Raw genomic sequence first — 24632 nt, 5'->3', positions numbered from 1 at the left:
AAGCATTCAGCTGGTCCAGTAAAACACTAGGATGCGATGTTCCCTTCCATTAAGGCTTTATTATAGGCATAGCTACTTTAAACTGAATGGAAGACTGACATTATGCAGCATCAGTGTGGTATTATCTTATTTTACGACAGATTTATCATTGGTTGTTGTGGAAAAATGCAGAAAGGGTTGCCTACCAAATAGCACTTTGGTGATTAGGTAAGATAAAGTCCCTCATGAACACTGATCAAAGTTTGCTTTTCTTTGTGTGATGTGCTATACTGGAAGCCAGCCATAAAAGAACTGTGTACTGCATCGTGTTGATAAGTTCTATCGCTTTGTACAATCTGATACTGTTTGTGGCATTGGCTCGCAAAGACTACAAATTGTCACAGTATCTTATTAGCTACAGTATGAATCTTTCTTTTGGACCTTTATCACAGAATTCCTAAAACTAGGCAAAGTCATTACCGTTTATACTTTTTCAATCTCTCGCTCTTTTCATGTTCTGAGATCACTTCTTTATCCCTCACATTCTTTTTCATCACAACTTTATCCTCATTCATACCCTCAAACACTCTTTAAACTTGAGGAAATGAGACCCACGTCTCCTAGAGAGAGAGAGAGAGGAAAAAAAAAAAGGAAGTAGGTCTGGGGTGATCACCAGAAAGTTTTTGACACGAAGAATCACCCTTAAGCTGGTGTTGAATGTTTTAGAGCAAGCTGGTCTCTTATTCTGAGGGGGATAAGACAGCTCTTGTGTCTGCTTGTCTGCCGGGGCTTTGGAGGTAGAGGAAAGGCAGCTACCTCTTTTGCTCTCCCCTCTCATCTCTTCACACTAATTAGAGAGAACTGGTATTAAATCTTAGTGGGGACACTCCTTGGCCTGCACACAGGTGAGTGCACGTAGTCATGTGTATTCATCAAAGCTTTTCATGAAGATCCTGTTTTTGTCTAAATGCATCAAAAAACATATTTTAGGTCAAATTTTTTTTTTTTTTTTAGTGAAAGACATGCTCGTGCAGTGTGACCGTTCTGTGTGTATGTGTGTGCTTTTGAATATTCTTCAGTGTGGTGGCAAAGCACCGCAGGCGATGATAAGGATGAGGCTTAAGAGGTGGGCTCTCCAGGCCTAATCACTGCACCCATTTCAAAGACGAGGATGCCAATTAAAACTGATAGGGCTCAATATAGGCTTTTGGGCTGCCAACATGAAAATCAATCCCCCCCCCCCCTTCCCGTCTCTGGGTTAGGAGAAGAGGTTAGCCAGTCAGTCATCTGAAAGGAGCCTTTGATAAATATGCAAGCTCTATAAGGAGCCGTAGTGGGGGCAAGAGGAATTGACTTGGGGGTCATGGAGAGAACACAGATTTGTAAGTCCAAGTCATCGTTTGTGTGTGTCAGTGTATGTTGGAGATCTTAAGGTCTATGATCTCCACTTCTGAAAGTGGGTGGAAACGTGAGTTGGGGGGGGGGGGGGGGGGGGGGGGTCTTTGATATATACTCATGACACTTTATTAGGTACAGCTGTAAACTCTAATGCAACCCTAAACAAAAGTAAATTCTGATTTTATGAAGTTTGACGTTTAAAGGGTACTGTTACATATCAGTCAAGTTACTGGAATAGTCTTTAATTTTGGGAAGAAGTAAGAAATTAAGCTAAGCTAAGTAGCCACATAAATGGCATCTAAACATGAGAACAGTATTTTTATCTTTTTAGCTAACTCTCAGGAAGAAAGTGAAAAAGTGTATTGCCCAAAATATCAGATAATTACTTTAATATATAGACATGGTACTGAAACAAAAACATCAAATATGTCAGTCAGAGAAAAAAAGGACACCAGCAATATGTAATTAGTATGTAAAAACCTTTAATTGTAAAAGACATTGATTAAAGTAGTGGAATGACTGCAAGACCTAATTATAATAAGCACAAACACAAAAGCATGTATATTTGAACAATTTCTTTTTTTCCCAGATCAGTGTATCAACATTTAGGGCTAAGAATCACAAGGAACTACAAGGCATTATCTCACTGAAGTGCAACATTTATGCTACTAGAGAAGATATATGTCAAAATGTGCTTCCCTTGCCACCAAGCACTGTACAAGTGCTGTAGGTCACGCTCTGCTAAGGCAATTTGCGGTGACGTCCAATATCTTGAAATGCGTGGGTTTGTGCGCTTGCACAGATGTGTGTGAAGGCTAACACACTCTGACAAGCTGATAACATATTTCATGTCATATCGTTTGACATCATTAACTAATAAAGATTGATTGCCCTTTGTTCCCTGTCAGAGAGTGTTTGTGCTATTGCCCTGCTGCTGTTTTGGTGAGTTTTGTGCATCTGTGTCTGCAACAGAGAAACAGAGGAAGAGGAGGAGTGTTTTTGAGAAGCTTAAGGCTTTCCAATCCACAGATCAGATTCTGGCTGGACCCAGCCCTCTCCCATGATGTTCTGCAGGCGAAAATCTTTGAAATACTCCAGCCGGTGGCTAGGAGACAGAAAGGCAAAATATAATATATTGTGCATAAAATAGTAAAATACATCTTATTTTAAATGACGAAGCTAATATTGATCTAAACCGTAGAAACCGTAGATAGATAGGACCGAGAGTACCTTTTAATATGCGCATATTTTAAAACTTAAAGGTGCAGCGTGTAAAATCTTAACACTAGATGGCGGCAGATTACAGTCAACAGAATTATGTTTTTTTACCCCTCCCAATTCAGGTGCATAATCCTAGCTATGGTGGCCGCTGTATGACAAACATATTTTAGTTAGCCAAGAGAGATTAAATATATTAAATTTAGACTGCCCCCCTAATGGCCACGGGTGGCCGTTTTCCATTTCCCCATAACGGCTGCAGCCGGCCAATGTGTTCAGTAGTAGAAACATCATGCTGTTTTTCCTGCTGTTTAGCCGGCATTAAGGAAATTTCTTTGAAGTGGATCTAACATTGTTGGACTCGGACACTTAGTGAATAAACTCTCATACCATGTGAGAATGTAATAGAACTGTTTATTAGAGGGAAAGTGTGAGTTTTAGGATACTCAAACCTGACATTGGCTGGTATAATGTTAGCTTGTAACCAGCTGTTGGTATTGCTTAGCTGTGTCATTATCAGCTGTCCAGAGACAGGATGGTCGCATATCTAATCTGTTGACAATAAGTGCCAGTGACGATATCGGTAATAAATAAGCATGTTTATGCATGTTTAATGTGTTCAGTTCATCTCCTGAACTGAAGTCAGGAGGAAGAGGATGAGGTGGGAGAGAGAGAAGTGATGGAGGAGGCAGGTGAAGAGGCGGGGAAGAAAGACATAATGGGAAACAGATTTTCCACATGAAGTCCTTTTTACTCAGCTGCAAAATGTCTCAATATCTCATGGCAGTACCACTTCAACACAAAATGTGTTTGCACATGACCTATGTCACATCACAACTTTACTTGTAGACGTCAGCATACTCACAAGTTAGGCTTTTGGCCCTCCTCTAGCTCCTCCTTGGGGATGGGATAAAGAGCCTCATATATACGATTCTCTCCTGAGCCGTGGATAGCGTAGGAGTTCATCTTGTTGACATTGGGAGGGAAGTATGTCCAGGGGATGAGTGCCTCACCTGTCCACCTATCTCCTGTGATCTTGGTATTAAATACCATGGGCAGCTGTTGCTGGAGAAAGAAATTTAAAAAGAAATGTAAGAAATATCCCCTAAAAAGCCCACTGATACTTCCATGATGTCAGTGTACAGTCTACCAGGAATGCTTGGCCGACTCCTGACAACAGTAATATTAGATGTTGTCCATGTCTAAAGTACAAAAAAAGAGATGTGTCATTATTTAACTTTCCATAAGTATACAGCCATAGACATGGACAGAATAAGAGCGCAGCGTGGTACTTACGGGCAAAGCTCCACCTCCAGGTAATTTTCTGTAGTACTATCAAGGAAGAAGGACTCTACAACTGATGAGATAAAGAAAAATGAAGATAAGCCTTTTAATCCCACATTAATAAACTTCTTTAAAGGTGTTATTAACCTTATCAGCACTCATTCCAGAAAAAAAAGGCAAAGTAATAATTAAATTATTCAGGTCATTCATTTTAAGTTAGAGTTTAATAATAACATGTAAAAATAACAACTACATAAACTTTCAAATACAATAATGTGAGGAGCACGCTCACTAACCTAGAAGCATAATCATTATCTACCTAGATCATAATGGGGTTGGTTTCCAATCTATTAAGTAACATTAATGAGACCAAATATGTGGGGCTCATTAAACGGAAATCGAACTTACTTGAGGTCAATTAGAACCGATTGTTATTACTCAACCTCATTGTGAGGTTTAATTGCTGTGTCGCCATAATAATGATAATGCAGTTACTATAATGATCCCATAAACAGGCAGTCCCTAGTCTCTTCAGCCACAGTAGGCTTTATTCATATTATTTCAGCTTGCAAAAGGGCCTAAAATTGCATCATAGGAACTAAATTATATAATCATAACTGGAATAATGATGTTTCCAGAGGTACAGCCACTAAGGAGCATGGGAACCATAAACGCAACACGTGTACAATACTGCAATCTATTACAATAGGCAATAAATGTGACCTTTATAAAGATAATAAATTTCAGTTTGAATCAGCCTTATGGAGTCCGGAGCCTGTCGGTTAAATAATTACTGTTTCTTATTGGTTAATTATAAGCATTTAAAAAAATAGTTTTACAATTAGGGAATTGTCCATTAAATATTGAGCTTTAGCTAACAGTTGATTAGTAGTTTGGTATGGAGAAGGGCAAATAGGAACACATTAAACAATAATACATAACATGTTAATTTATGAGTTTTAGAAGTGCTAGTGTGCATTTTTTTTTCCTGAGCTGAGGTAAGACAGTAGGTTTTATGGCAGTTTCATGGCTGTAGCTTTAGGTTGCATATACAGATATAAAACTGGTTTCACTGTTCTCATTTAATGTAATATGAATAAGCATACTGTGTGTATATAGAACAGACTGTAAAACAGATGATCCATCCATCCATCCATTTTTTTCCCACTTATCCGGGGCCGGGTCCTGGTGGCAGCAGCCTAAGCGGAGAAACCCAGACCTCCCTTTCACCAGCCACCTCCTCTAGCTTATCTGGGGGAACATCGCGGTGTTCTCAGGCCAACCGAGATTTAGAATCTCTCTAGTGTGTCCTGGGTCTGCCTCGGAGCCTCCTCCCAGTAGAATATGCCCGGAACACCTTACCCACGACGCACCCAGGAGGCATCCTAGTCAGCACCGCAACTGGCTCCATTCGATGTTGGGGAGTAGTGGCTCTACTCTGAGCCCCTCTCAGATGACTGCAGTCTTCACCCTATCTCTAAGGAAGAGGCCAGCCACCCTTCGGAGGAAGCTCATTTCCACCGTTTGTATCCACAGTCTTGTTCTTTTGGTCACTGCCCAAAACTCGTGACCATAGGTGAGAGTAGGAATGTAGATCTACTAGTAAATTGACAGCTTAGGCTCAACTCTCCACCACAACAGACTGGTACAGCGTCCACATCACTGAAGTCACATCCCCAACCTGTCTGTCAATTTCCCGCTCCCCTCTTCCATAACTCGTGAACAAGACCCTGGTATACTTAAACTCCTCCACTAATGCAACAACTAGTCCATGACCTGGAGTGGGCATTCCACCCTTTTCTGGCTGAGAACATTCATCTCAAACTTGGAGGTGCTTGGAGGTCTCATGCCTGCCGCTTAAAGCTCCAGTGCAACTGGAGGCCACCACCACATGATCCACAAAAAGAAGATGAGATGAGAACTGAGAACTATAGATGAGAACTATATCTAGCCAGTATCTCTCAACCTCACACACTAGCTCAGGCTCCTTCCCCAACAGAGAGGTGACGCTCCATGTCCCAATCGCCAGCCTCGATAGCTGGGAATGAGTCCACAAGGGCCGTGGTCCTTGGCCGCCACATGATGTACACTACACCCAACCCTACAGCGCCTCCTGCGGGTGGTGGGCCTACACAAGCACCCTCCCCAGGCCTGGCTCCAGGGTGGGAACTCGGTAACCCTATCCCAGGCAGGGTAATCTGTTCCCTTGACCTTCCTCTCATAAGGGCCGTCTAAATCGCTCTTTGTCTGGCCCCATCACCCAGGACCAATTTGCCTTGGGAGACCCTACAACATAGACCCTGGGATTCCTGGGACTCACAAACCCCCTCCACCACAAATGGGAAAAAAAAACATGAAATTATTTAAACCCCAATTAAGGGATTAAATTTTACTTTAATCAGTTGTGGGACTACTTATCAATACATAATCAAGTGTGTAAGGGATTGTTTTTTTGTTGTTGTTTTTTTGGGGGTTTTTTTGCAACCATTTATCATGAACTAAATCCCTAAAAGCTCTTGTTACAAAAAAGTTGCATAGCTACAGTGGCAACACACCAACCTTCTTACCCACCTTCATAATTCCAGAGTTCAGGGAAGGCATGGCCCGGGGGCCCTGCAGGAGCAGCGGGATCATTGAAGAATGGACCAGACGCCTCCATCCTCAGGCCTCCTTGCCCAGGAGAGAAGGTGATCCTGATAGGGTCATGATTCACAGGATCGCTGTCCCAGGTGTGTTTGATGTCAAACTGCATTTGCATGCGAGGACTGAAAAAAAAAATTAAATCACTGAGGTTTAAAATCTGCTGTGCGAGCAGTGACACAGGGAACAAACAAGCTACAAAACTTACAGAGATTCACAGCAAAGCAGAAAGTGGATAACTGTTATAAACTGCAGTCCACGAGCCACCCCCATGTTGTCCAAAGTTTTTTCACTGGCTATAGGAGAAGAGTGCTCCATGTGAGCTTGTCATTTCTTTATATACTCTGCGTATCTGACTCTTTAAGCAGTTTGTTATCTAATTAGGTTAACGTCAAAAAGAATTCTGTTACTTAGTAACAAGACTGTAAACCTTATCAAGACTGTAAACCTTATCAAGTAAGTTGAACTATCAAACTTACTTGATAAGGTTTAGATTAATTAAAACGGATCTGAATGTCGTACAAATCAACCAAAAAACGCACCAAGACGTTGTATTCCAACTCTATATACTTACCTTACACCAAAATCTGGTAGAGCTGCATTGCGAAATGGAAATTACTCAGCAAGAACTGTCTAGTGAATTTTTAACACTATTGTCTTGCTTTCTGATAAACTAGAAAACATAATCTCTTCACAAGTTACTTAAAACAAACAAACAAACCCCAAAAACAAACTGTTTATATGTGCAGGACTGTTCATCGCCTTCCATGTATTCTACTGCTTCCTGATAAGAAGAAGAGGAGGAACGTCATTTCTCGTTCTTGTACCGACGGAACAATTTTAGCGGTACACATCTTCTTTTCCATTGTTGCTGCGTTTGTTTGCTTTGCTGAAACGAGAGCGGAGGGAGGAGGAGAAGGAGGAAACGAGGACGGAAGCAAAAACGTCTCTATTATGATTTTTGTATTTTTAACTAACACGGCTAATGTGACACATTCACATGATTTGGAAGCGCACTTTGTCTCGGAAAATGTGTTTGACGGTTTGTTAAAGAGATCAAAACGCTGGGTTGTTACGATGAGCTTAGCCGAGATTGACTAGCTGTCTCAGCTAACGCTAGCTGCACCGGTTTACTACAGGTAACGATAACAAGCTAGTATAGTGAGCGTTTGCAGCGGCTTTGTGCCATCGTAAGCTGAATTAATGTATTCTTAAGAGGCAATTTTTCCAACTCTGAAAAGTTGCCTTGAAAAGAGCGTCTGTGATTAGTGGGGACAGGTTTGACAGGCTTTAAATGTTATCTTTAGTTTTGGTAATGGTTTTAAGCTGCCCAGCGCACACTGTTTTGCTTCTCTTTAAACGACACAATAAGGATGGAGGCAGAGCTTGAGTTTTTGCGTGATCAAGGTAAGAGGAAGTTGGAGGATACATGCATATTTTTCCGTTACTCCATCTGTCAGTCTTCTCCGCCATTCTTTAATAAGTCATATATGCATGATCCCTGTTTAAATAAACGCTGGGAAAGCGTTGGTGTGAATTTTTGGGATGTTTACAGTTTTTGTTATGATAATCACTAGAAAGGTTTGTTTGTTGGTTGGTTGATTGGTTTGTTTTAGGAAAGTGACACCTCGACAGTTATGAATATTGTCTTTTTTTTGTGTTTACAGTCCACAGGTTAAATTCCGCTCTCAGTCAATATCAATATGGGCACCACGCTCAGTCCACATCTTCTCAGGTACAAAGACCTCATCTTAAGCCTAAAAACTGGTGCACATTTAGATTGTCTAAAGTTATTCAGGTTTGGTGTTTGGTATCTCGATTAAACAATTTATGGATAACTTTTTAGGCTTTGTGTGGAAATTAATCAGTATATCAATGGCAAATTTAATAATTGGACTCTGGCACCTTTCCATCTTTACTGTTTTGTTAATTAAGGAAAGTGAAGTATTTGGTATAATTAACTACATTAGCAGTAGTTATACCAAATATTTCAACACTTGGATGCCTCTTTTTTTGGTAGGTTGAGGGAGGAAAGACGGGTAGGGTCTCCGTGCCCTGGATCTCAGACAGAGGGTTGGTTCGTCAGTTTCATACCACTTCATAGACACGTTTGAGAAACACATTTTCACTAGAGATTGAGCAAGACAAAGTTAAGGCGAATACAAATAAAGTAAGGAGAAAAAATGAGTTTCCCCCAACAACTGACAACATCATTCATCTGTGTTACAGCATAATGGCTCCTCTGATAGCTGAGTATGATCGGCACATGGAAGAAATGAGGAACGAAGAAATGACTGAACAGCTGCAGAGATATCAGGTAAAATCAACAAAACACACTGAAATAATGAAAGAGTCTTCACGTGAAATGTTCAAACACACAAATAGATAGGTGCATGCTGAAGTGGTGTGATTTATACATTTAAGTCCTTGAAATCTATTAAACTGATTATACACCATGCTACACTAATAGACATAGCTGGGAAATAAATACCTTAATCTTGAGATTTCTTGGTCATCAGGGGCATTAAATGTGACAGGATGTTATTGATGACACTCAGTGTTCACGTACTTACGTAAATCAACAGGCGCAGATGACAGATGTCAAAGTGAAGTTGGAGAGGGTTGTCAAGGAAAATGAAAGGTAAAAAAAAAAATTGGGATCCGCTCGTCAGGATATAAGGAAGTCAGTTGTGCAACAGAACATAATGACAAATGTACAAATGTTGTTAATAAGTTAAACCTGTCATGAGAGATGGCATTATTCAGTATCATATACAGATTTGTTACTTGAATTATTTTACATTCAGTGGCTGATTGTTTTTCTATGACCTACCACAAATGAGTTTGCTGTAATTAGTGTGTTCATTTGTCTAGTAATTAGATCTTTGATTAGTATTTTGGCATCTTGACCATTTACATCCCAGCTAAATAATTAACCCAATTAAGATTGTTGTGGTTTGTTCAGCACTCATCAATAACATTTTGAGAGTATCAAACACCGCCACCTTTTCCAGACTTCATGCAGAGCTGAGAGAGTCTGTTGAGAAGCAGCTTCATGCCCTCCCCGTGGCTTCAGGAGTAGAGGGCAGCACACTGGAAGAGGATGCACTCATCAAAAACCTTCAAGAACAGGTCCACCTGTCTGAACAGGTCTGCATAAATACATTTGATATGTCTAAGCCTTTTGAGAATTAATAATTGATGATTAACTTAGGAAAAGGAATCATCTTAAACTGTAAAGTGAAATACAGTAATCAAAAATTTTGAACATTTGTAGAATTCTTTCTATAAAAAGGAAAAACTGATACCATACCGGCCTTCTGTCATCTGAAAGCTGCCTTGTAGTTCTTTGCTTTAAGGCTGTTATCTTGCTATAGACTGACTGACTATAATCTATCTTCCTTTGATGCTTGCCTTTTCCTCTCCTTTCTGATAGGATTTTACAGTCCTGCTTATTGCAGTCGGGTGTAGTCCTAATAATGCGTATAAGGTTGTAGTAACATAGTTTGGTCCAGCACTGCCCTTGTGTAGACAGAGGGCTTGCAAGGTTAATTGGTTAATTTAAGTTTATTTTGGCAGGAAGTCTGTAAGTTAACTCATTTCTTAATCCCTGAAAAGTTTTTGGTGCCCTTCCCCCCCCCCCCCGACCAATCCAATCTACGATCAAAAGAAAAACATTTTTAGAAGTGTAATGATTAGTTGATTATTTGATTAGATGCTAAACGGGAAGTTAATCTGCACCAATTTATAAGTATCAAAAAAAATGCTTGATACTTTCTAGCTGGTGCTTTTTTAGCATGAGGGTTTGCTATCTTTCTATGATTTATGACAGCAACCTAACTGTATTAGGGGTTTGGACTGTTCGTTCACTGACCAGTTAAAAACCATATACATCATCCTGGGCAGGGGTTAAACTAAATATTCAGTCGATCCACTGAAGAAAAAAAAATGGCTGATTATTTAATAAGGAAATCAGTGGTTAGTTGGAGTCCTTTTTTTTTTCTTTTTTTTGAGCAGCAGTCAAATAAAGATTTATTTGTGAAACAACCCTAAAATATATTAACATGTGTGCACATTGAAGAATAGATATTTATTTTCTGATATTTTCTATGGACACTGAAACCACAACAAGGCCTTGGCTGAGTTGAAGTGTAGCTGGAATGTAGCGGGATACTGTGAACATTCATCGTGACTGGAAGTTAGATTAGAAGATCAATATTATTTTCATCTCTGTGGACTCAGTGGAGAGCACAAGGAAACTGCCACTCCAGCTTTGTCAGGATTGCTTTCTGACAGCTAAACACTGCACCTTCTGTGTTTTACAACATTGGGAAACAGTACATAATTGTTTCAGAGTAGTGAGCTCACGCGTATTAATGGAAAGCACATTCTTATAATGAAGTTGTCATTTTTGCAATAATTCTGAACAAAATCCAGGTCAATTTTTTTTTTTTTTTTTTTTTAAATCAGTGGTGATTTGTTATCCTGCTAACACGATGCCACACACATTATTTAGAAACCATTAATTGTCTTTGAGAGAGAAGAGTTTGGTCTGGAGTAATGATCTCCAGCGAATGCAGAAAGATGTTTGGTATTCTTCTTGCAACTCGTAGTAAGTGTGTGCCAAAATGTGGGTGGATATTGTCTGCTGTATGTGTTCAGGAGAGGATGCAGGCCACGGAACTGTGGCAGACTGCAGCCCAGGAGCTGGACCGCCTCCAGCAGCTCTACCAGAAGACAATCTCTGATGGACAAATCCATGATGCTCAGAGGCAGCAGCTCAAGGTTCAGTATTCTCAAATTAACATGCAAAGCCAGCACATTAATAGAACAATAACCCTTCACCACTAGATGGAGCCATTATCATTGAAATCAGGTTAATTAGAGCAGTTTGGCCTTAGTTAATGTATGAAATAATCGGTAATTACTGTTTGTTAACTTGAGATGAATGCCCCTTTTTTCATCACAGGATCAGCTTTTTCAGTTTCAGCAGCACACTTACAAGCTCCAAACAGCCAATCAGAAACTGGAATCTGTAAGTAATGGTTAATTAAAAGCGTGTAAAATTACTTCCTCCCAATTAGCCACAGGATCGAAATGCTGTGCACTTTTCCGAAATCAACCCTGCTCTAATAATTAATCTTTTAACTAAAGTGAATTGGTTTTCTAAATCACTCTGGTAGTCACCCAGAACTGTCACGTTGTTTAATAGACTGTCAGCTCACCTGGTAATCCGCTAACTAGATTTTTTTTTTTTTTTAGTCGTACTCTATCCTCTCTCTCTGTCTGCCTCTCTCTAACCTGCAGTCACAGATAATTCAGCACTAGAGATTATTCATTTATTTAGAGAGATAACTGATCTGTACTTAGGCTTAACCTTGCTTGGAGATTAAGGGGTACAACATTTGTGGATATTTTTATTCACATAAAAATACGTGAACACACATGCCAGGTGCTCAGTCACAATACAGTGTATGAAGAAATAGTATAGTAATACTGTATCCCTCTAATGCATTTTTAATGGGAAGGCAAGCTTTAGGCTTTCCCCTCTGAGTGTTCATGCAAACAGCCTCTTTCTTTCACTGCATGGTGTCAGTGTAGCACTGACTGACAGAGGCTCATCAGGGTTAAATGTAAAAGGACATTTAAAATTTTATTAGAGACAAAGGTGGTTTGGATGTTCTCAGAGTTGGAGCTGTGTTCGCAGTCATGCCACACAAATGGCAGTCTTGTCTTTCGTGCCACACACAGACTAACCAGCAGTTCCTGAAGACAGTGACAGAGCAGAGCACCGAGATGGAGGAGCTACACAGTCAGCTCAGGTAACAATCTACTGGCTGCTGTCAGAGGTCATGTTCTGTTATTGTGTAACACTAGGTACACACCATGCTACACTGGGCTAAAAATGAGCTTCTCCCATGTCCTGTAGCCTGTGTGAATGGGAATTGGTTGCATAAAAGATAAAGGTACTATAAATTAATTTAGAACGAGCGGTGTAGTGTAAAAGTCTCAAAGTGTTCCACAACATGCCATTTATACTCCTTAGTTTCTTAAGGCTTAAAGTTTAAATATAATTTTTTATATTGTATTTTTTTTTATATTTTCTTTATAAATTCTAGATCGCAGTTAATCTTTTATTTTGTGTCTTTTTTTCCTTTCTCTGTCCTTACGTAGGCAAACCAAAGCTGAATTGAGGACAGCCACAGCCAAAGTGGATGAGATGACCAAGTTGTTGCAGAGTCTTCAGGAACAGATGCAGAGACGGGTTAGACAAGGACAAAAACATAAATACATACAGTACCAGTCAAAAGTTTGGACACACTCACCATGTGTCCAAACTTTGACTGGTACTGTATATTTGCTTAATTCATGAATATTAATGAATATTACTTATTTCAATACCATGAAATAGCTGTTGATTTGTTCAGTTATGTTTAATACCCTGAAAATCCCTCTGCATAGATATGGCTGTAATTACTCAGCAAGTAATGCAATATTTTAGCTTAACTCTTCAAAGCTGGGGTTCCACAATTCATGCTGTTTTTCAGCATATAACTATAACTTGAATATTTTATGGTAATGGACCTTAAACAACAAAAAATGTGTCCAAAAGACAAGTTTGAATCTCAGACCCTTGACTTGAAGGTAAAGGTCAGAGGTCAAGTTCCACAAAAACTTTAAAGTTAGCCATAACTCGAGAACGATGTGAGTTTGAATTTCGGCGACCTTGGCCTCAAGTTAAGGGTCAGAGTTCATGTTTTCTGAAAATCTGGTGAACTTGATAACTCGACCGCTCTTACCTAGGATGTTCCAATTCATACATCTACTAAAAATCTCTGAGTTCAAATCTCTGCAACTTTACTGTAACAGCACTTTGAACCTGATATGAATCATGAGTGTAAATACAGAGGGTTTACAAGAACGTGCACACCACCGGTTATACTCAAGAACAGGAAAGTCACATTAGACTTAGAAAACATCTAAAAGAGCCTGCCACATTCTGGAAAAAACATTTAGACAGATGAAACCAAGATTAACTTGTACCATAATGATGGGAAGAGAAAAGTACGGCGAAGGAAAGAAACAGCTTGTGAGTCAAAGTCTGTCAAGCATGTTGGAGCCAAAGCTATCGCATAGGTATGTATGGCTGCCAATGGAACTGGGTCACAAGTTTTGATTGATGTGGATATTGCTGATGGTGTACAGGGCTATGCTCTTTGCTTAGTTTCAGCCAAATGCTGCAAAAGTGATTGGATGGCGCTTCACTGTGCAAGTGGATAATGACCCAAAGCACCAAAGAATACTGCGAAAGCAGTCCAAGAGTTTCTCAAAGCAAAGAAATGGAATCTTCTTCAATGGCCTACTCAGTCACTTGAGCTCAACCCAATAGAGCATGCTTTTGGTTACTGAAGACAAAACTGAAAGGAGAGAGACCCACAAACAAGCAGCAATTTAAATCAGGCAGAGCATCTCAAGGGAGGAAATGTAGTATTTGATGATGTCCATGGTCACAGACTTCAAAGACTCCAGGCGGCGGTCTTTGACTGCAAATTATTTCTTTTAAGTATTAAAACAATCTAGTCCTTATATTTAAAATTGCTACTCTTTCCAATTACTTTACATAAGCATAAAAAATAGTTTCTGAATGGTTAATTCAGTGTTCTTACCTTCCTGCAGTTCAGTTCAGTTGCATCTTGTTTTGAGTTACACCACTACAGTGGTGTAAGAGACAAAATTACAAACAAAATGTCATTGTCCTAAACCTCTAGACCTAAATGTATACGTATGTATTTAGGAGGAAGACGTGGCTGAAGCACGGGGCCGAGAACATGCAGCAGATAGACGGCTCCAGCAGCTTCAGGCAGCCTTGAGCCAGCTGGAGACCAGGTCAGCACACGCTAAACTGTTGGTTTTCATTGGCTAAGATGGAAGACTGCTTGAGATTAGGAAAAGCACTTCCCGTGTGTTGATCTTATAGAAAGTCATGGAATTTTACATCAGTGCTTTGGTGGTTATAGGGTCAAGCAGCAGTTCCCTGACTGTCTTTCTGCTGCTTGATATCCTTTCTTTTCTTCAATGGCAGGCTTAAAAGCTGCATCACAGGAGGCAAGAGGCAGTTCGCAGAGAACAAACTGTGTGGGAGAGAAAGCTGGGGGAACTCCAGGGACGTTGCACCACCCTGGAAGAGGAGAAATATGAGGCCCTGTCCAAAGTTCGAGAGAGTGTTCAAGTGGCTGAAGAGGCCACATTGCAAAGAAAGACCAGGTTAAAAGCAGTTACTTTGTGCTCTTTGGTTTTTTTTTTGTCCCATTTGCTTTAAATGGCCAAGTCTTCTTTTTTTTTGCATATTCAGCTGCATCTCCTACATAGTTTACAAATCACTTTAGCTTTTTAAAACTTTGCCCATTCAAATGTGTCTCTGTATCTGCCTTTACTTTTCACTTCAGGGCCCTGTTAGAGGGAAGAGAAGAAACAGAAGACAGAAGAGCTGGAAAAAGACAAAGGAAGCAATCAAACGGTTGATCCATGATGCTACAGTCCGCACCAGGAAAGAGGTACACAGTTACCAATGTCTAAATGAATGTTTCTCCTAAAATACACCCATGTAATTTGATTCATGTGTGACTAAGGTCTGCTTTGAAGCAAATCACATCATTACTTAAAAGCAGTAGATGACATCAGGGTATTTGGTGCCAACTCTGTATGCTTTCTTTTTAAAATGGCAATTCTGAAAAATTACAGAAACCACAGAGTTTTAGAATTATAATTAGTTTCACATGGACGTGCAGCCTCCAATTGTACCACGTACTCTGCCTTCCTTTTCTTTTTTTTTAAACATATGAGGCACTAATCTGAAAGCAAAGCCTTGCTCTTTTACCCTGTGTAACCTCAGTTGGAGACATGGTGATTAATGCTCTGTTAATGGGTCTTTTTCATCAAGGCCTTCAACTGTTAATCCTATTAATGCAGGATGGTATGACTAAAGCACTAGCTGTCATCTTAGTCTCCTGCTGGCCCTCAACGTAGGATGATATTCTAAAGATTAAATGTTGATGCTTTTAGACTTTTCCTAAATCATGGGGCTTTGCCTTCATCATGCCTTTGATTACCTATCTTCCAGGTAATTTTTAATCATGAATACAGGTTGAGTTTAAATATTTTAGTAAAAGTGTTATGTTTTTTTTTTGTTTTTTTTTTTAACCTTAATCTACACTGTCACTCATCCTCATTTAAGGCAATTTAGTGTTAAGATAGGCCGTGTAATGAAGAATTAATTCCCGGACGGCTTACAGTTGGTAGTCAGACCTTGGACTTACCTGAGGACATGAGGGCCACTCAGACTGATAAATATGAGGGAAAGAATTTGCAGAAATGGTTGTCAGAGTTAAAAGGCTTTAGAATTTTCCTGTATTCACATTTGGCTTGCACATACTCTGTGGTTGCATTGTTTTGTGAGTATTTCTAATGCACGTTTATTTAATGCTTGCATTAGGAAGTATGTATATGTAGGAGACACAAAGTAGTGTCCACAGTTTTAAGCTATTCTTGAATATGTAGTATCGATATCATGTCAACAAAAAAGCAGTAACATAGACATAAACAATAAATGTCTCTTTAAATGTTATGAGCAAAGAAATGCTTTTGATATATTTGATATTTTTTCAACTTACTTTATCAGTAAACATTTTTTAAGGAATGACATTTACCTTTAATACTTATAGTGATAGGAAGTAAGAGTATGGTAATGATGACCTTTTTTTTTATATATATATATATAATAAAGATTATCCAGCCAAATGACCAATGAGCTTATTATATGGTGATGTGTCCGTCTGCCCATCCACAACTGTACTGTTTAGATTTTAGAGAAACTTGCACACAGTGACCACCTAATGTGTCTTCACCCCCCATTGTGCTCATAGTCAAGGTCACATTTGACATTTTACAGGCAGTAACCTGTGATATTAATGGCTCGTGAGCTGGATGAGCTGCTGCGTCACTGATGTTCGGTTTACCGGCCACAGTAACGTGTTTGTATGTCATCATGGCAAAATGTGATCCTCGAGGCATCTACTCTAGTGAGAAATGCCAAGGACATCTTTATCTAGCATATAAACATATTTTGAAAAGTGTCTGAAGTCCAAGAACTCACTACACTGCCTTTGTAGCTGGTGTGATCCCAAGGCAATATGTCTTCAATATTTATCATGTATTCAATGAACTACAAAGAAAGCGCAGCATTACCAACACTCTAAAATATCATTTTTGCTGAGATTTCTCCATTTCATATTGCTACAGTTATTCTTCTGCTTATTTTAAGACCTTTGTCACACTGTTATCTGTTGTCTCATTCATACATAAATCAGAGTTAACATCAATGGAGAAATCAGATCAATAAATACACGCCAGTGTTGCTGCTGGATGTTTATTTTCATCTTGACTTTCTAAGCTTTATTTCATTTTCATGCATTTTACTCTCTCCTTTGATTTCATTTTGCTTTTATATAAATTTATTGTTCATCACACATTGCCATTTCCTCCATCAGTTACCGAATACGCTTTGGAAAAAGTTAAATAAGTACGTAAAAGCAAAATTCTAAATGCAGACAAGCTTTCCTTACTTATATTTGTACTTACATGGCTAGGTTCAGAAGTTAAGTTTTTTTGTGACTGTTATAAGTCAGTCTAAGGGGAAGGAAAAGCAAAGCCACTAAACTCCCCATATTTCAGCTTTGTGCCTTTATCTTTTAACAGGTGGAAAATGTTCGCAAACAGTGCAATGTTCAAATTCAGTGTATGGCAGAGGAGCTGTCTGCACTGCAACTGGTAAGAACCTGTCCAACTAAGAGGGCAAATTCATTTCAAAATCAACCTAAATCCTCTTGTACTTTCTACCTTTTCACTTATTCTGTCTCCTTCCAACATTTTCCTCGTCTCTTCTTTTCCAACCCTGTCTAGGAGTGTGCAGATAAAGAGTCTCAGATTGAAAGGTCCCTGCGAGAGAGATAAGCTGTAGAGGAGGAACTGGAGAAGGTATCTGTGAAATTATCAGTGAAAACACAAGAAAAACACCTCTAAAAGTTGTTCCAGAGTTCTGATGATCTTTGATTGTATGGTTTTTGTGAATGACGTCAGGTACTGCTGATCCTTCTTAATAGTGTCTGATTTGTTTTGTTTTAGCTATATAAGGAGGGAAGGGCTGAGCCAGAGTTCAGGAAGATTGATGCACTTCATCAGAGGTGTCTAGATGCTGAGAGGCTGAAGGAAGACATAAGTCTCACTCTGCAAAGCACGCAGAACAAACTAAAAAAGATGGAGATGGAGTAAGTGTAATATAGGCTTACTGTTTGTTAGATTGATCTGTAAGTGTTCTGCACATCAAGTTTAGTGCTCTACTTTTACTTCACTCCTTACTACTTCCAAACATTCACCCGTAGGTATAGCGAGGAGTTGTCACGTTCCCAGGAGGAAGTGCGGCGGCTGCAGAGCTCTCTGGCTGCGGCTCGCAATGACTGCATTGATGTCAGTGAGGAGCGGCTGCAGCTGCAGCAGGAGAACTTGCAGCTCCGCAGGGAGATGGATGAGCTCCGCAAAGCCACCCTGCTGGTCCAGAGAAAGGCCAAGCAACAGGTTAATAGGAAGGATGTGAATCATCTGGGTATTCCTGTTATCAGGCTAATTTAGCACTGCACTCTGATTAAAAATTGAAGTACTACATGAGATGGTTTAAAATAGAATGATCAAAATTTAAGAAGCAGAGACGAATATTCATTATTGTCCAGTATAAGTTAATTTTCAAAACTTGTGGGTCTTGGAGTTGCCATAATGCGTTCTAATAAGAAATTGTAAAATTCCATCCGTCCATTTTCTTCCGCTTATTTGGGGCCAGGTCATGGGGGCAGTGGCCTAAGCAGAGAAACCCTGACTTCCATCTCCCCAGCAACCTCATCGAGGCACCCCCATAATCTCTCCAGCATGTCCTAGGTTTACCCAGGCATGTCCTCTCTTACTGAAAGGACATGAACATCACCCAGGAGGTGCCCAGTAGGCATTCTAGTTAGATGCTCGAACCACCTCAGCGGCTCCTTTTGATGTGGAGAAGTAGTGACTCTACTCTGAGCCCCTCTCAAATGACTGCACTCTTCACCCTGTCTGGCTAGCCACCCTATGGAGGAAGCTCATTTCTGCTACTTGTATCCATGATCTTGTTCTTCTGGTCTGCAAAAAACAGATGAGATTCTGAGGCCCCCAAGGCAGAATCCTTCCACCACTTGGCGATGCCAAGAAATTCTGTCCATAAAAAATTATAAACAATCCGTGACAAAGGGCAGCCCTGGCGGAGTCCAACACCCACTGGAAATGAGTCTACTTGTTGCTAGCAATGCAGACCAAACTCTTGCTGAAGCTGTACAGGGACTGAGTGGCCCTGTGACACCGGGCCAGACACCCCATACTCCCAAAACATCCCCCACAGGATACCCTGAGGGTCAAATGCTTTCTCCAAGTCCACAAAAGACATGTAGACTGGACGGGCAAACTCCCACACACACTTGAATATCCTAAGGATAAAAAGCTGGTCCAGTGGTCCACAACCAGGACAGCAACTGCAACTGTTCCTCTTGAATCTGAGGTTTGAGTAATGGATGAACTCTTTTCCAGCACCCTGGCATAGACCTTCCAGGGAGGCTGAGGAGTGTTATCCTCCAATAGCTGGAGCACACCCACTGGTTCCTATTGACATGTTAACTGCCTGTAAGATGGGAATTCCCCCCCCCAGTCTGCAGATCCAGAGGCACTGCCCCAGATCTCCACGCTACATTGAAGACGTGTGTCAGCCACGACAGGCCTACAACATCCAGAGCCTTTAGGAATTCGGGGTGAATCTCATCCACCCCATTCCTCTGCATGTCACTGGGATTAATGAGGTCCTTGAAGTATTCCTTCCACCATTTGACTATATCCTATGTTGAAGTTAGCAGTGCCCCACCTGCACTATACACCATGTGAGTAGAGCACCACTTTCCCTTCCTGTGTTCCCTGACAGTTTGCCAGAGTTGCTTTAAGGCAGTCAAAAAGTCATATTCCATGACCTCACCAAACTCCTCCAACACCCGAGTTTTTGCTTAAACCACTGCCCGACCCGTGTTCCGCTTGGCCTGCCAGTTCCCATCAGCATATAACAGGGTTTGCACACAACTGATGTAGTAATAATGTTAATGATTGGTAATGTAGGATTACTTATTTGTCCATTTAAAAAAAAAAATTTTGGGACATTACAAGCTCATTCCATCTGCTACATCCTCCTCCAGGTTTCTCAGATGGAGCAAGAGTACAGCTTAAAGGAGCAGGAATTGGATGCACGGGTGAGGGAGCTGGAGGAAAGCAGCAGAAGTTCTAGTGCTGATCTCACGCGCCTTCTTACAGCTCAGCAGAAAAGTACACAGCGATGGAAGGAAGAGGCCAAGAACCTGGTCCATGCATTTGAGACTAAAATTACAACTCTTAAGTAAGAATTTTGAAAGTATATTTTAATAATACGAATAATTGAACAGAAGGTGCAAAAGGGAAATGCGCTTTTGGACCAAAGGATTGCAAGTTAATTATCTAATTAAGTAACTTACAGTCATATAAAAAAGTTTTCTCAGGACTGCATAGAGAACTGTGAAAACTTTCTAAGTCCCCCCTCTTACTAATTCATAGGAATTAACAGCGTAAGTAGCAACCAGGTACTGCTAATCAAGTACACTTGATAAGCTGATCATCAGCAAGTGTGGCCACCACTAGAGTTGATGTCCCAGCAAATTTACCTCAAGGTCATCAGAAAAATTGTACAAAACCCAAAGAGTTGCATTTCAAACTGTACAGACACCAGCTGGCATTAAAGTTCAGAACAGTAAATTTAGAAAAAGACTGAACAAGTGTGGCTTGTTTGTGATGGCTGCCAGAAGAAAGCCTTATCTCTCTAAAAAGAGCATGGCACCACGGCTTAGATTTGCACAATTGCATCTGAACAAACCAAAAGACTTCTGGAATAATGTCCTTTGAAAAGCAGAGATGTTTGGCCAATTCACAGTGTCATGTTTGGCAAAAATAAAAACAAAGCATGTCAGTGCAAACACCAACTGTCAACCACAGTTGTACAAGGGTGGTGATTTAGGCTCTTTTTTTTTTTTTGTAGCCACAGGATCTGGGCACCTTGGGGTAACTTAGTCAATCTTGAATTCCCCTGTAGACCAAAGTATCATACAGTTAAATGTGACCCATTTGTTTGACAACTAAAGCCTGTTCAAAACTGGGTCATTCAACAGGACAGCAACTCAAATCACGCCAGCAAATTTACAACAGAATTGCCAAAAAGAATCAAGGTGTCACAGTGGCCCAAAGTCCTGAAATGCTGTGGAAGGGTGACATAAACCAGTGCCCACAAACGTCAATGAACTGAAGCAACATTGTGCCAAAAGTCCTTCACAATTATGTGAGAGACTGATAAAGTCATACAGAAAAAGATTACTTCATGTTCTTGGTGTTATTGGTGTCTTTGCAAGCTACCAAATCATTTGTGAACTTTAGTTTTTCATACTTTTCAGACTATGCAATCCTGCCAAAACTTTCTTTATCACATAACTGTAACTTACAAGCTCTTTTCAACTCTGACATCTGGGTAATTACCAAGTATGTGCTTGTGCAGATCAGGGGTTGTCTAACACTCTCAACTCCCTAACACAAAACTGAAGTGACTGCTTCCGTAATCTTTTAGGGAGTGGAAGCATATTGCCTATATTTGTTTACATTTAGCATGGTTAAAATTCTACTAAGGTATTCTTCTATTTTGCTACATGTCCAAAGATATACTGACATCTATTTACTGTGTCACTAAAGAACATTTAAGTGTGAATTTGTTTGTGATATTTGCTTTGTAAGGAGTCTCTTTTCTAAGGTTTTAAGCAGATTTACTGGCATTTATCTGAGACAAACACAGGCTATAACATCCTCTGAGGTGTAAGTCAAGCCGAATCTGAAACATTGTGTCCAGTCTGTTTTCAGAATTGAGTGAGTTATGACTCAGATGGGAGCTTGAGTACCTTAATTGCTTCCATGAGCTGTAGGTCATTGCTGGCGCCACTATTGACCACGCTGATAAATGGGCCAAATGGGCAGGTCGAAACTCAATAACTAAGCTAAAGTTGGTTTCAAAATATCAGTGTGCAGCTGTCTCTTTCACCTAACACAGCATGCTTTACTTTTATCTCCCTGTGCCTATGATGTAGAAAAATGTGAAGCAATGTGGTGTTTTAAGAAAATGAAAAAAGGATGACATTGGGGAAAAAAAATCAATACAGCAATCTGTTAAATGAAATAAAAACTCTTAATTAAATGTGAAGAAGTATTCTCGCTCTGATACCTTACACTTAAGGACTTTATTGTATCAGTTTTATCTGCAACACTGAATCAAAGTTTAAGCAGCACCAAAGATTTTGATAACAGCTGAAACTAAAATTCACTTGGCGCTTGAAGTTGTTTTGCACTCACTGACAGCTGTACTGTGCTGCTCTGTATTGTAAATACTTGTTGGAACACTTGAAGATAAACTATTACAGGTGTTTTTTGTCATCTCTCTGACAGATGGCTGCGCTCATGTTCTTTTTTTTTATGCTTTTATTGTTGGTTTCAGAGCAGAGCTGAATCGGCAGAAGCAGCGTTCACATGAGCTGGAGGTGCAGCTTCAGACTGACCATAACACAATTTCTGAGGTTTGAGGAACACACACATACGTGCACACACACACACACACACAAACACACACATACTAGAATTTATTGTGAGGAAAAAAAAAAGGAACTGTGACCATTCTCAACTAGTTCTTGTATTATAAATGAAGGATATTTTTTACTCTGGGACAGAATACTATATTATTTAAGCCCTTAACTGGTGTTGGCCTCTGCAGATGCCGAGCTAAGACAAATGTCAGCAGTCTTTAAAGATTTGGTGATTCCATCATATGAACTCAAGTGATGTTTGAGGACAGTTTTTCTCACATAATGCACGTATAAGAATAATGCGTCTTGTGTTTAGTGAAACATTTAACCATGTAACCATGAACTGAAACAACTTGGATTTTGTTCAGAAACAATGAACTGCACTGCTGCTGTCAAGATTCTCAGATTTTTGCTTTTTTATTTTTGCATATTTTAAAATGCAAAGCTTGCATCTGAACGTTAAAAAAAAAAAAAAAAAAGTTTTAACACTGAGATGTTTGTGTTTCACTCCGTGTGTAATTGATGCATGTTTGTGGCAGTATGAGAAGCAGCTCGCAGAGTATCAAGAGAAGGCGAGTCGTCTCAGAGACGGCTGACACAAGCAGAACAAAGGGCAGCTTCTGCTTCAACAGCAGGTATGGGTGACTAATCTGTTGTGTTGATCTCTGTGGTGAGCTGACATTGTGAGATTCTTACAAGTGAGAAATGTGTATTTTTCCTGTTACTTTGTTGACTGATTGAATACTGATATATTTGTAGTGATGCTCATTTATTTAACTTTTTTTCCTTTTTCTTTAAATAGCTGATAGGTTGCAATCACAGCACAGAAGAAAAACAGCCATGGTGGATTCCAGAGCCTGTATAATGTGGTACAAGGAAAAATTGCAGTCATGAGTTCATCTTTTTTTTAAAATACCGATATGGAAGATGTATTTTTCACTCTTTTATAAAACAAAATAAACACAAATTAGAATTTGTGTTTTTGTTGTTTTTTAATTGTGTGTATGTTTGAAGTTATAATGGTTATATTTTTGCGTATTAATAAAATGGCTGTGGTCGCATGTATCAAACTTTTATATCTGAGGCCTTGACTAGAGGGAGACGCATTAAAAGCATTAGAGACGGCACTTTAAAAAATCCTGAATTGAAAGCTATGAGAAAATTTCACAGCAAAGCTGGTGTTGCCATAGTAAAGAATTCCTCCAACACACATCAGTGTTTTCATTTACAGCTGTAAAATACATGATGCTCGCCTTTCTTACTGCAACCTGCAAGTCACTGCATCGCGTCGCTGAGTCACGTGATCTCAGGAGAGCTAAACACAGCAGAGCAGGGGGAGGGGGCGGAGCAAAGTGTACCTGCATGAGAGGAGGGGTGACTGCACAGACATGTCTACATTCTGATGAACTGAACTAGAGAGAAACAAACAAGTATCCAGCCGATACCAGTACCAGCATTAGTGTTGATATTTGGATCTGGGACCAGATCCCAAAAACCTAAAGGTGGGGCACGTAACTAATGGTTAAAGGTAGATTGAAATCTTCCATATATCTAATATAAGAACAAACATACAGGTTGCAGGCCTGGTGTTAAGAATGTGAAGGATAAATTGCATTTTCCTCCCATTAAAGTTAGTGATTAAACAAACTCCATAAGGCACTGTTCCCAGTCAAATGTAAATCGAATTCCTTCTCAGCAACATAAAAATCTAACACAATGTTTAACTTTTAGGTTTCAGGAGAGGCATCAGTGGAGGCAATTATCTCAAGGTGTGTGAACTACATATCCATATTTATACCAATAACTAAAAAAAATAAGCTGTTTATACAGTCATTGATTTATACAGCTATTAGCTCACTGGATAAACTGCAGTAGAAGTTTACATGCTCTCTGTTTTAATATTCAGTCGTGCTTTTTTTACACCCACAAATAAGCCAAAGCTGCTTAAATGTTGTTTGAGCTTGGGGGGTGCTTTTATTGTAAAACAAGCAAGGACACGGTAGCTTAGGTTAACTTAACCAGTTAACAAAACGAGATAAAATGTGTTAAATATATTGTTTACCATCAGACTTAGGCAGGGTTGCCCATTTCGTCCCTGCATTCTTACTCCTAAGCTAAGCCGTCTTGGCTGTGGTGTCACATTCAGCACTCCTGCAGACCCGATATCTACTCTCCTGGAAATCATGTTGTGAGAATACACATGCATACAAAAGATTTTTAAGAATACCCCATAGTTGATGTGGCACTCCTAATAAGTATTGCAGGTGCAGGATCTGTGGAAGAGCACAGTTTATTGTGCCGTCTCAGTGTGACTCCAAAGATATCTTTATCTTGGGAGCAGGGCATGATTCCAGG

The 24632-nt window shown here is 39.9% G+C and overlaps 2 protein-coding genes across 2 annotated transcripts; one reads left to right on the top strand and one right to left on the bottom strand.

Moving 5' to 3' along the window:
• Positions 1–1868: 1868 nt before the first annotated feature.
• Positions 1869–6644, bottom strand: c1h4orf33 (chromosome 1 C4orf33 homolog). Its single transcript, XM_030738003.1, has 5 exons — positions 6451–6644; positions 3892–3952; positions 3746–3797; positions 3461–3660; positions 1869–2482 (listed from the first exon to the last, which is right to left on the bottom strand). Exons 1-5 carry the CDS (start codon positions 6635–6637, stop codon positions 2386–2388), a joined length of 597 nt encoding a protein of 198 aa, XP_030593863.1. The 5' UTR covers positions 6638–6644; the 3' UTR covers positions 1869–2385.
• Positions 6645–7438: 794 nt separating this feature from the next.
• On the top strand, positions 7439–23236 carry LOC115789326 (sodium channel and clathrin linker 1-like). The gene is given in 23 exon segments (XM_030742736.1): positions 7439–7926; positions 8187–8254; positions 8540–8592; positions 8749–8836; positions 9105–9160; positions 9534–9669; positions 11182–11304; positions 11489–11554; positions 12271–12341; positions 12694–12784; positions 14315–14424; positions 14623–14794; positions 14987–15013; positions 15015–15074; positions 17275–17346; positions 17479–17553; positions 17701–17843; positions 17958–18150; positions 19830–20026; positions 22193–22271; positions 22817–22856; positions 22859–22912; positions 23080–23236. Coding segments are annotated over 23 exon segments (2100 nt in total). The 5' UTR covers positions 7439–7892; the 3' UTR covers positions 23172–23236.
• The last annotated feature ends 1396 nt before the right edge of the window (positions 23237–24632 follow it).

Source organism: Archocentrus centrarchus, chromosome 1, assembly GCF_007364275.1.
Source record: "Archocentrus centrarchus isolate MPI-CPG fArcCen1 chromosome 1, fArcCen1, whole genome shotgun sequence".
In the NCBI taxonomy this organism is placed as follows: Eukaryota; Metazoa; Chordata; class Actinopteri; order Cichliformes; family Cichlidae; genus Archocentrus; species Archocentrus centrarchus.
Note: the sequence above shows the minus strand (reverse complement) of the source record. Positions and strands in the feature narration are given on the sequence as shown.